This window comes from Martes martes, assembly GCF_963455335.1.
Source record: "Martes martes genome assembly, chromosome: 14".
NCBI classification, from domain to species: domain Eukaryota; kingdom Metazoa; phylum Chordata; class Mammalia; order Carnivora; family Mustelidae; genus Martes; species Martes martes.
Genome location: NC_137902.1, coordinates 44,038,656 through 44,051,983, shown reverse-complemented (window position 1 = coordinate 44,051,983; position 13,328 = coordinate 44,038,656). Strand labels below are relative to the sequence as shown.

General features: G+C 34.1%; 1 protein-coding gene across 5 annotated transcripts in view; it reads left to right on the top strand.

The window, feature by feature from the left end:
* Positions 1 to 13,328, top strand: part of CCSER2 (coiled-coil serine rich protein 2) — a 190,966-nt gene that overhangs the window by 128,864 nt on the left and 48,774 nt on the right. For all 5 annotated transcript variants that reach the window (XM_080822603.1, XM_080822604.1, XM_080822606.1 and 2 more), the window contains one exon: positions 9,899 to 9,982. In XM_080822603.1, coding sequence (XP_080678729.1) covers positions 9,899 to 9,982 — 84 coding nt within the window. The remainder of the gene's footprint in view (positions 1 to 9,898; positions 9,983 to 13,328) is intronic.

Here is a 13,328-nt window from a genome sequence, read left to right as displayed (position 1 = left end):
TTTTTGTTTCTGGGTTCTTTCACTCAACATAATGGTTTTGATGTTCATCTGTTTTGAGAGTATCAGTAGTTCATTCTTTTTTACTGCTGAATAGCATTTTGTGTATGTGTGTGTGTCTGTGTGTGTATATTATACTTTTATTTTTATTCATATACCTGTTGATAGACATTGAGTTGTTTTTAGTTGTGGGGAAATTGGGATAATGCTGAATTTCTAGATATTAATGGTGAAAATTAATAAGAGTGAATGTGATTTCAAGAAATTAGAATTTTAATTTAGACCAGTTCTCCTATTTGTTTATTGTGTGGTCTTGGACAAATTCCCTCTAAAAAATACAGAAATTATAATAGCTCCTATCTCAGGACTGTTGTAAAGAATGCATGAGGAAATTCAGATAATGTGCTAAGCATAATGTCTGATGCATAGAAAGCAATTAATAAATATTAGGTATTACTAACAATAATGATAATAACAAAAATGTGAAGGTCAGTGGTTTTTAATTGCTTACATTGCTCAAAATTTTATGTGGCTGCTCAAAAAGCTAATTCCATTTACTTTAGTATTCATTTAATTAATGTTATTCCATCATTCAGTATATTTTATTAAGCACTTGTTGAGTACTAAGATTGTAATAATGAAGATCAAAAAGACGACACAATTCTTGTTTTACACGTAGTGAATTGTTCTTAAAACTACACATTACAACTGGTTAGTGGGTTTTGAAATATATTTTGGCCATTATAACTAGAATTTTTGCTAATTACGTAGAATAGTATAGGCACTATCAGAGGGCATCACATGTAGCAAAGACAAAGATGCCTTGTGGAACTTGTTTTTAATCTGATATCTATGTCTGTATGTCCACTATCAACTCATCCATCCTTATTTAGATATATGCAAACACACACATACGTGAAAAAATATTCGTGAATATGTATGCTTGGTTGGATTATAAATTATTTCTTATTGTGGGTTATGGTTCTCCCCCCCAAAAATAAACCTGTTCTAGTACATAAACAATGCTATACTTAAAACTCCAAGACAAGTCACAGATTTAAATTGAAAATAACGTGAACGATCACTGCATAAACAAAACATTAATCATCAGTAAATATGCTGAAAGGTGCACTGTTTTATAAAGGCCCCTCCAAAATTTTGTATAAAAGATTTGAAGAAAAATTTTATGTTCTATAGGAAGGCTAAATGTAAAAATTAACTTACTCTATGGATATTAATGTAACCAAGTCAGCTACTTTATACTCTAGGAGAACATATACGGATTAAGCAGTTATAAAAATGATATGTTACAAAGGGCAAAAGATAAGATACAAACTGAGTGTATGATTGGAACTTAATAGTTTTTTCTAGTATTTTTTTAACAGATGTAATACCATTTCAGTCAAAATCAAAACACCTTTGTGATATTCATGAAAGGGACTCCAAAACTGTTAACACCAAAGAGTTTATTCTGTGTTCTTGGAGAAACACAAAAAGAGAAAGGGGGTGGGAGGGAACTCTTTAGAGCAGGATATAATACCAAGACAAACATAAAGCAGTGGAAAAGAACAGAAAATGCAGACATATGCACTGAAGTATCTACTAAAAAACAATTGGACACAAAAGGATTTTAAAGGAAATGTTGAGGACAAATTCAGTAGTATAGAAGCAGTTATTTAGTTCATACTATTAGTAAACAAGTGGTCTGAAGAGCTTATTTTTTTAAGTAAAAAATTAGAAGAGATTTATAACTGATCTTTTTAGGTGTGACAGAAATCATCTACAGAAAAGGATATCCTGACTCAAATATATATAATTATGTTCAATATAAAAGTTGAAACAGAGGAAATTTATAAATAATACTTGCTTAGAATATTACAGACCTGTTCATATATAACAGTGTTCCAGTCAGTCAAAATGCCATATTTTTCTGTTTTAAAAGTATCTTTGTCCCAACCATTTGTTAGGATCATCTTATCTCTGAAACTCTTATTAAAAATCAGTCTTTATAAATGTGTATTTTAGAAATCCTCTCAAATATAGGCTGAATGATTAGATGTTAAATCCCATAGGTGAATTACAGCATTACTCAAAAATTATTCTTGATGCACATTGTAGAGTCTGTGTGATGTGATGTGATTGTTCATCCATATATTTTTGTTTTTAAAGAAACAAGTTTTCAAAAAGAAAATGAAAAAAATCAATCTCTCCTCTTCCTCTACTCCCTTTCCTAGGATGCCTCTTGTGATTGTGTTGTAGCATATCTGAAAAACAAGGCAGCTTTGTTGACATCACTGATGATGCTTGTCAGCAGAGATTGGTCAACGCTGCCAAACTTTTTTGTTAGTCATTTCAACTATCCATGTCCATTGCAGCTGCTCTGGAACTCATAGGAAGATCCCAGTTTTTGCAAACTCATGGAAGAACCACTTGGGTAAGATGGAGTTTGTTATAGGGTTTTCCAATAAGTTAGTATGTGGAAGAGTCGTAATATTAGAATGAAAGTTTACGTTGATGCTATGTGAAAAGAGAAAAGTGAAAGATGACTTGCTGACAGTAGTCTCCTAATGCTCTTAGAATAAAGGAAAGTTTATCTTTTTGAATCTTAAATAAAATGTGAATGGCATAAGAGTTAATTAAGATTAATTGTATTTAGAGTTCAAAAATCCTAACTAGAATCCATAGAAACTTCTGAGATACTTCGTTTAGTAAAGGGGCCCAGCGTACTTGGACAATCAGTTAACTATGAATTGCTTATTTTTCATGCAGTGGTGTGTTGTAGTTATTATGTATTTTTGCATCTGTTAAATTTGTTTATGTAAAATGCTTAGAACAGTGCCAGCATTGTTCAATAAATGTTAGCTTCTTAGTATGTGTAATATGAAGCATGAACATTGCATGCATGATTGTTATTCAGTGTTTTTTTAAAAAGAGAAGATTTTCTGTCCATTTTATGTTTTTCTTCTCACTCCAATGCTTAAAGACGCTTTTCCCAATTTAGGCTTGGGCACTTTTCATTTGAATCAAGGTTTAATAGGGAGTACTATCATTGGTTAGTCTCAGAGTTATTTGGAGGGGAGATGGTTTTATTAAATGATTCAGTTGGAAATTTATTCATCATCTTTAGGCTCTTATACTCTGATAGAAATAAAATTTTCCCTCTTTAATTGCCTAAATCTAGATGGCTAGTCTGTTAAAATTTTTTTTTTTTCTTTGAGGCATAGCAAATAACTTAAACATTAGTAACTCAGTTGTCTTGGCCTATCCTAGTAACTTACTTGATTTTAGAATAATGTTTTGTCAGTTTTCAAAAATACTGGTTTGTGTATGGGCTTTCATTTTTTACTGATTTCTAGTCTTAGTACATTAATAATAAAGAATATCTATATGATATAAGTTTTTTGGAATGTGTCGATATTTGCTTTTGTGTCCTAAAGCAAGGGTTGGAAAACTTCTCCTTAGTAGGCCACATAGTAAATATTTTAGCTTTTTTGGGCAAGAAGCAAAATTGCAGCTCTTAGTTAATATTTATAGAATCATTTAAAATGGATTCATTTAAAAATGTAAAAGCCATTCTTAGCTCATGGACTAAATAAAAATAGACATCTGACTGGTTTTGTCCTGTGGACCATAATTTATTTATTCCCTGGCTTAGAGTATCTTCAGTTTTTGTGACCATTCTATGTTTGTTTGAACAGAACATTGTATTTTGTGTATTTTAGGTAGCAGTGTATCTATTCTATTAAATGTTTTAATTGTATTATTTATCTCTTATTCATCCTTCCTAAATTTTTCTCTTTGATCTGTGAGTTTCTGAGAGTAGTGTTAATTTCCTGCTATAGTTACAGATTTTTCAATTTCTTCTTTTAATGCTGTCAGATTTTGTTTTAGTATCTTCAGGCTATTTTATTAGGTATATAAATGTTTGTGATTGGCCTATCACCTTGGTGGAGTGTTTCTTTGATGACTAAAGTCTTTTATGCTCATTAATACTTTTTTTTTATTAATACTTTTTATCTTTAATTCTACCTTGCCTCTTAAGTAATAGTAATACTGGTATGTCAATTTTATTTTTCTTATAATTATTGAGATTTATCTGGTGTTACACTCTCCTTTTATTTGTTTTTAAATTTTTTTAATCAGGTCTTCTATTAATTTTCTAGGGTTGCCATAATAAAGTACAACAAGCTGGGTGGCATATAACAACAAATTTGTTCTCTCACAGTTCTGGAGGCTAGAAATCTGAAATCAAAGTGTTGTCAGGGCCATGTGCTCTCTGAAGGATCTAGGAGAGGAATCTTCCTTGCTTCTTTGGCTTCTGGTGGTTGCTGGCAATCATAGGCATTCTTTGCCTTGTAGATGTAACACAGCTGTGGTCTCTGCCTCCCATCTTCACATAACCTTCACGTGTGTGTGTGCAAATTTCTCTCTTCTTATAAAGATACCAGTCATATTGGATTTAAGCTTGATGCTAATCCATTATGACCTCAACTTGATTACATTTGCAAAAACCCTATTTCCGGATGAAGTCACATTCCCAAGTTTTAGATTGGCATGAATTTTTAGGGGGACACTATTCAATCTAGTACAGCTCTGAGGTATAACTTACATGCACTAAAATTCAGCCTTTTTTGTTGTATAGTCTGTGAGCTTGACAGATCTGTACAATTGCATAGGTATTACAGTCATCCCCAAAATTCCACCCCCCCCTTTTTTTTTAACTTTTACAGTCAATCCTTACATCCACTGCTAGCTCCTGGTAACCACTGATGTTTTTTTATGTCACTATAGTTTGCCTTTTCAAGACTGTCATATAAATGGAATCATATATAGTCCTTTGAGTCTGGCTTTTTTCATTTACCATAATTAATTTTCAGATTCATTCATGCTGTCCTCATATCACTAATCTATTCCTGCTTATTGCTGAGTAGTAGTCCATTGTATGCATGTTTCATAGTTTGTCCATTTACCAGTTGAAGGATATTTGTGTCACTTTCTAGTTTTGGGCATTTGTGAATAAAGCTTCTATAAACATTTATGCACAGATGTTCAGGTGTACATGTTTTCATTTCTCTTGGGTAAGTACCTTGGTAATAGGATTTCTGGGTTGTATGGTAAGTATATATGTAATTTAAGAAATAGCCAAACTGTTTTCCAAAGTGGCTATCTGATTTTGTGTTCCCACCAGTGATTAATGGAAGTTGCAGTTGTTTTGCATCCTTGCCTATGCCTGGTATTGTATTTTTCAGAAGCCCTTCACATAGATGTGCAGTGCTATCTCATGGTGGTTTAAATTTGCATTTGCCTAATGACTAATGATTTTGAGCATATTTTCATGTACTTATTTAATATTTGTGTATCATCTTTGGTGTCTGTTATTTTGCCCATGAACAAAAATGTTGCCTGTTTTATTATTGATTTTTAATACTTCTTTATGTATTTATAGATAAATACTTAAACAGGCATGTAAATGATGAAACAAATGTTGAAAAAAATGGAATTTGCTTTTTAGGCAGCTGTGTACAATTGTGAGTTAGTGAAGTCCGTTAAAAACTCTAGAGCTTCGCGTTATCATTATTTTTACTGTCGCTGTTGTTTAAAAAATAGCTCACAGTCTGTAAATGCTGATTTAGTGATTTAGACACTATGCTCAGTATTTTACCTGAATTATTGTAAATATTTTCTCCCAGTTTATAGCTTCTCTTTTTATTCTGTTATTCATTTTTTCAAAAGCAGAAGTTCTCTTGAAGTCGAATTTGTCAATATTTTTTATGGTCATTTCTGTAGCATCATATTTAAGAAATCTTTGTCCAAACCAAGATTACAAAAATTTTCTGTTTATTTGAAGAATGTTTATAGTTTTAATTTGATGTATAGGTCTGCAGACTGTTTTGAGAATTTTTATATATGATGTGAGGTGTGAGTGAAATAATTTTATTTCATAAGGATGTTGTAGTAACATTTGTTGAAAAGACTATCCTTTATTGAATTGCTTTGGTACTTTTGTCAAAAATGCCTTTGAACATATTTGTGGCTCTATTTCTGGACTCTTTTTTTAATTTAAATTTTAATTGTTTTTCAACATATTAATTTTATTTTATTTTTTTTCAGTGTTCCAAGATTCATTGTTTATGCACCATGCAGTAGTGTCCTTCTTAATACCTACCACTAGACTCACCCATGCCCCCCACCCCCTTCCTTCCAAAACCCTCAGTTTGTTTCTCAGAGTCCACAGTCTCTCATGTTTCATCTCCCACTCCAATTTCCCCTAATTCACTTTTCCTTTCCTTCTAATGTCCTCCATGTTATTCCTTATGCTCCACAAGTAAGTGAAACCATGTGATAATTGACTTTGTCTGCATGACTTATTTCACTCAGCATAATCTCCTCCAGTCCCATCCATGTTGATATAAAAGTTGAGTATTCAGCCTTTCTGATGGAGACATAATATTCCGTTGTATATATGGACCACATCTTCTTTATCCATTCGTCTCTTGAAGGGCATCTTGGCCCTTTCCACAGTTTGGCAATTGTGGCCATTGCTGCTATGAACACTGGGATACATATGGCCCCTCTTTTTACCGCATCTGTATCTTTGGGGTAAATACCCAGTGGTGCAATTGCAGAGTCATAAGGTAACTATTTTTAATTTTTTGAGGAATCTCCATACTGTTTTCCGAAGTGGCTACACCAACTTGCATTCCCACCAGCAATGTATGAGGGTTCCCCTTTCTCCACATCCTCGCCAACACCTGTCGTTTCCAGGCACCCAAAGGCTCATTAACTCAATTTGATTAATTTTATAACTTAATTTGATTTATATTTTCCCTAAGAGATTATATAGAACTGACATAATTCCTTTAAACTTTGGAAGAATTTGCTAGGAAAACATCTGGCCTTCAGTATTTCTTTCACAGAAGTTTTAAAATATGAATTAAATTTATTAATAATCACAGATCTCCTCAGGTTATCTGTTTCATTTGGGGTGAGTTTTGATAGTCTGTGGTTTTTTAGTAATTTCTCCATTACATGTAAGTTGTCAAATTTGTGTGCATAGAGTCACTCATAGTATTTTTTTTGTATTCCTTTTTTTTTTCTAATTTCTTTTCAGCATAACAGTGTTCATTGTTTTTGCACCACACCCAGTGCTCCGTGCAATATGTGCCCTCCCTAATACCCACCACCTGGTTCCCCCAACCTCCCACCCCAGTATTATTTTTTTTTCCCTTCTAGTGTGTTTTCTTTCCTTGGCTCAGATTGCATGATTTCTGTTGATCTGTCTTCAAGTTCAGTCTGTTATCTCAAATTCTGGTGTTTAGTCCTGCTGGTGCATTTTAAAATTTGATTATTGAATCTTTTCAGTTTTAAAATTCCATTTTATATATTTCCCATATCCTGTGTCTTTGCTGAGACTTTCTCTTCCTATTCCCTTCAAGAGTTCTCTCTTACTTTGGGAGAATTTTTATAACAGCCCTTTTAAAATCTCTTTCAATTAATTCCAACTTCTGTCTTGTTTTGGCATTGGTGTTTGTTGATTGTCCTTTCCTGTATGAAGTTGAGGTTTTCCTTGTTTGTAGGTTGAGTAGCTTTGGATTTTACCTTAGATCTTTGCATGTTTTGTTATGACACTTAATTTTGTTTAAATGATATGGAAAATACTGTGGGATTTCATGGGGTTTTTGTTTTAATTTTAAAGCAGGTAAACAATCTGGTTGGATTCAAGCTGTAATTTCCAGCTAGCCAGCTACATTTGGATTATGGTTATAATGTCAGTTCTGTTTCAAAGCCTTTTTCCCAGTTTGTCAGATATGTTCTTTTTTTAATATATATATTTTTTAAGATTTTATTTATTTATTTGACAGACAGAGATCACAAGTAGTCAGAGAAGCAGGCAGAGAGAGAGGGGGAAGCAGGCTCCCTGCTGAGCAGAGAGCCTGATGCGGGGCTCGATTCCAGGACCCTGGTATCATGACCTGAGCTGAAGGCAGAGGCTTTCACCCGCTGAGCCACCCAGGCGCCCTGTCAGATATGTTCTTAGTATACATCTTTCAGAGGCTAGATTGGGTCTGGGCAATGGTCTGATTTTATTTCTCAAAGTCTTTGATATACTGTTTAGGATCAGATTGAAATCGAGTGCTGCTGAGGGGTGAACCTAGAAAGTTACATACAGCTTTCCAGAGTCACTTTCCTGAGCTAGTACTTTATGGTCTCCCTGATATTTTCTCTTTACCTGGGGATGCCCTTTTTGTTCCTGCACTCTAAAAGCTGATGTTTTACTTTTCCTCTTCTGCTACTTATTTTCCACAGCTCTAACCATGTCCAAGACAAAAGTGGTGTATACTTGTGTTTTGTCCTATTCTTTGGGGTTCCTGCTTTGCAGTGGGCAGGAAGATAATTGAGATGTCTGAAAATAAGTCAGATTTTACAGTTCCTCTTTTCTCAAATATATAGTTATATGTAGGACTGTTTTTATATGTCAAAGTATTTATAGCAGAGATGAAGCTTTACTCAGTTGAATCTTGTAAAATTTCTTTTTTATTTTCAACATTTAATGTGGTGTTCTTAAGACATTTGTTATTCATTAGGATATTGCCTCCTCTCAGGTCAAATTCTTAGTATCCATATGACATCACCAGTAAAAATATAATTTATTTCTTAGAGCTTTGACAAATACTTATTTTTTGCTGTCAGTCAATAATTACCTATTGACTTTACTAAATACACATTTGTAGATGACATACCTAGAGATTCTGATTCAGTGGTGTACAGTATAGTAAATAAAGAAGAAAATGACCTATATGCTTATATCTTCTATTTTAACACTCTTCTTTAATACAGGACATTTCTATGGTCTAGGAGATGTCCTCAGGACAGATACGTCTGAAGAGGATTGTGATGGTAGCAGTACTGAAGGTTTTTGATTCAATGGGTGTTCCAAGGCAGTTAGGTACCATGTGAACAAACCCGATGTCCACCCACTCTTGTGCTGCCTTGGTTGGGGGCTTGTCCCTCACCATCATCTCAGGCATATTCTTTACTGGTTCATCTTTCTCAAAGTTGTCTCTGAGTTATTTAACATGCCATTTCTTAGTTGGTTATTCCTAACCAGTTCAGCAAGGAGTAGGCCTTAATTCTTGTCATTTTTGTTATTCCATTTAAGAATGAGTAGTTTAATTTTTTCAACTTCTATTGAAGTGTAGCATACATTCCAGTAAGGTGCTGAAGGTATACCAATCTTAAGTGTACTACTTGAACTTTGCATATGTACTTATCCACATAACCACCATAGAGTCAAGACAGAACATTTCCAGCATCCTAATAGAGTCCCTAATGCTCATTCCCAGTCAGTAGCCCCATTCCCCTGACTCAACCCCTGTTCTTATTTCTAGCACTATAAATTAGTTTTTCCTACTCTCAGGCTTCATATAAATCGAGTCATGCAATGTCTATACTCCTGTCTAGTATTTTTAATCAAATGACTTTCGTGGCTACACCTTGTTGGGTTATTGTTTCTGACTAAAAGAGAAATACTCAAAAAACTATATCTAAACTAAAGCATATTTAATTTGACTTTCATTTTGTATTTCTTGTAGGTGATATAATCTTCAAATTTTCTAGGAAATTTTCCATATTCTTTTTCCCACTCTAAAACTTTCAGAGGTTTTTTGCTTCATCCACTCATGTAGTATCTTATTTACTTCCATAAATGATTCTTGCCTTAGCTCTCTTTCTTCCTTTTCCACCTTTTCTTCTACCTGTGTGTAGGGATGAAAAGGAGATTTCTGAAATCTTATTTCCTGTTTGTTCTTTGCCATGCTAGTATTTGGTTGGGGTGAATTCAGGTTGAAATGAGTGTCTTCAGTTAATGTATTAATCTCATGTTTTCCTTCCCTTCTGACAGCATGATGGAAGTGGTTCACTGCATGATATTCAACTCTCATTGCCGTCCAGTCCAGAACCAGAAGATGGTGATCAAATATATAAGGTATGATTAGGAGTCATGCTAGATTTTTCAAAATTGTTACTAAAATTATAAAGCAGTAACAATTAAAACATTTAATAATAAATGTATTAAAATCTGAAGCTTTGCGATGTTGAGTTTTACTTCGGTCTGCTTTTAGCTTTTGCTACCTTACTAAGTTAAAATAACATCACTGTGGTACTTTAATTTGAATATATTTTATCAGTTGGATAATTATTTGTCTTTCTATTATTGGTATAGGATTCTTTTTCTTAAATCAAGAAATTATTAAATTTTTAAGTTCTTTTTGATAATTATGAATAGCAGTTTTTAAAATATAATTACCAATTAAAATGACTCACAGGTACTCCTCGTATGTAATCACAACATTGAAAAGATATATGGAAAATGAGATTAATTTATCTCTTCCCGTGTTTAAAAATGTGATTATAGAAAATGGGTACATTTTAGTTTTTGAAAATGTGTTTTTTATAATTTTCCTTTTTAGTTGGAAAAAACTCTTTTCTGGGTGCTTGTGTGACTCAGTTGGTTAAGTGTCTGCCTTCGGCTCAGGTCATGATCCCAAGGTCCTGGGATTGAGTTCTGTGTCAGGCTCTCTGCTTTGGTGGGGAGTCTGCTTTTCCCACTGCCCTTCCCCTAGCTCATTCTCTGAATCTCTCTCTCTCTCAAATAAATAAATAAAATCTTTAAAGAAAAAAGAAAAAAAGCTCTTTTCTTTTGCAGTTATTTCTGAAATACCTATTTCTTAAGCACCTAAAGCATTCTTGGTTTAATGTTTCCAAGTAAAATTATTTTTTTCTTTCATATTCTATTTTTAGGGTTTCCTAGTGAACAAATAATCTTGAAATATTGGTGGCTTATAATGACAAAAATGTATTTCTCACTTGTTATTTTTCAATATGTTACATATTGACTATAGATCAGCTGGGACTCTATGCTTCCTCATCATTTTGGGACCTAAGCTGAAGGATCAGCCCCTATCCTGGGATTTGTTTTTGTACCTGAGGGAAAAGAGCATTGGCAGAACCACATGTGGATTCTGCTTGCGTGTTGCCTATTTCACTTCCATATCAAGTCAAGTAGCCAATGGTGTTATTAGAGGTCAGAGAAGCATAATTTTCTTATAGGATGTGGGGTGACTTATTTGAAACAAGATTATGTATAAAACAACCAAAATCAAAAGAGACTGTAGGATTAATAGTCACATTTGGTTATCTAGGCTTAGTTTTTCAACATGTTATCTTACCTGTTCTTGCACAAATTTCTTCCCATTGCTGTGCTTCCATCTTATTGTGGGTGTGTATGGTATTCTAAATCAGCAGGTCTACAGTTATGTTCCCAGTTATGTTCCCTGTTCATTCAAGATGGTTTAGTAGTACAGTTTCAAATGATAAAAATATGGTGACTTGTATCATTGCAAGTTTAGAAACTAAAATCTCCAATGGACATGCCATGTCTCTAATCTGTCTTTTATCTTAGCACAGCTTCCTCTCCCATTTCCCTGATGAGCTAGTCTCAACATGGACCACTCTCTTCAAGCCTCATTCTCAACCACTCTTCTCATTTTCTGTAGGTGGCCTTGTATTCATCAAACAAGATCTGCTACCTGCCTTCCTGCCCTCTGATTTACCTGTATCTGTTATCATTCTCATTCACTTTGTTCCAGTTATAGGACAAAAATGGCCACCATGCTGTGGAAGACCACCCTTTGTTAGGTTCTTGACTATCTTCTGCTGCTGTTAAGGACCTAACTACTTCCTCCTCACTCATCTCTCATCAGTGTGCTTTCTTTACTTTCTCTTCATTATCAGTTTATAAATTTCTATATCATAAATTTATCGTAAATTTAGTAAACCAAATAAACCTTTCCTTGACTCTCCTTAAACCTTTTTCCAGTTAACATGGAAACTTGGAAAGATGAAAGCAGTTACTTGTTTTAATGTATAAACATTTGGTGTGACTGTTGTTTTAAAAGCTTTATCCTTGATTTTTATGTCATTTGTCTCTAAAATTTCTTTTAAAAAAAAAAAGATTTTATTTATTTATTTGACAGGCAGAGATCACAAGTAGGCAGAGAGGCAGGCAGGAGTGAGGGGGGAAGCAGGCTCCCCGCTGAGCAGAGAGCAGATGCGAGGCTTAATCCCAAGGACCCTGGGATCATGACCTGAGCTGAAGGCAGAGACTTTAACCCACTGAGCCACCCGGGCGCACCCCTATCTCTAAAATTTCTTACACTCCTCAACATTTTCCCATTTTCCGATTTCCTTTGTAGGTTCCTTCTCTTTAGAATAGAGATTTATGTATTTTGTCCAGTTCTCTTTGAACTTCTTACTGTCATTATTTCATATATAGCATATGCGTTGATAACATACAGTTTCCCTTTCATACTTGGTAATCCACTGACCCACAGGTACTTCTAACAGTATATCTAAAACTAACTCACAAGTATTCCCCTTTGGATGTGTTTCTCTTCTTTTATTCCCCATTTCTTTTGGTGGCAGTACTAATCACCGTATCACCTAAGCTAGAAATATAGGAAATTACTCTTGACTGCCTCTTGTGTTCTTTCACATGGAGACAATCACCAAAATCTCCTAACTTTGATTCCTGCTCTTCCTTCTTCTTTCTATTATCATTCTCTTAGGTCAGGCTCCTACTGTCATCTGAAGTATTACAACATCTTAGTAACAAGTTCCCTAAGTCTAATTTTGTTGTGGTTGTCAAGTTTTTTCTCTAAACAGCTGTTAAAGACATCTCAAATGCACTGTCACTCCCCTGGCTTTTTCATGCTTGATGTTCATGGACCTCTATGATTTAGCCCCTGCCCAGTTTACTAACCATATTGGTACCCACTGTTCACTACAGCCTTTGTGTGACAACATCACTGCTTGTAATTCTCCAAATACTCTATCCTATGCTTGTCTTCATCTCTGTATTGTTGTATGATACTGAGAATCTCTTGCTTTAAAATCCAGAGCCTGACAACACTTCTGTGTATTCGTAACTTTTTACTCATCCTTTAAGACTTCACTAGAGTTACCCATTTCCTGATATGTTTTTGCCCGTCTTTATGTGTAAAATCCTTAGAGCAGTGCCTGTAATAAAGTTAATTATATTATAACTATATACATGTTGGCTGTTAATATGTTATCCCATTGTATTTGAATTTCTTTTTTGGGTCCCTTTCCTCCAATACTGGTGGGACTTAGCAGTGACTGAATGATGGCTACATAGTATTTCAGCTACATTGTATTTCAGTTACCCCCTTTTTGGACACTGATAAATTTGTAAACTTTTAGATACCTTCTTGTAGGTTTTCCCATACTTAGGATTGTTTCTTTGGCATAGC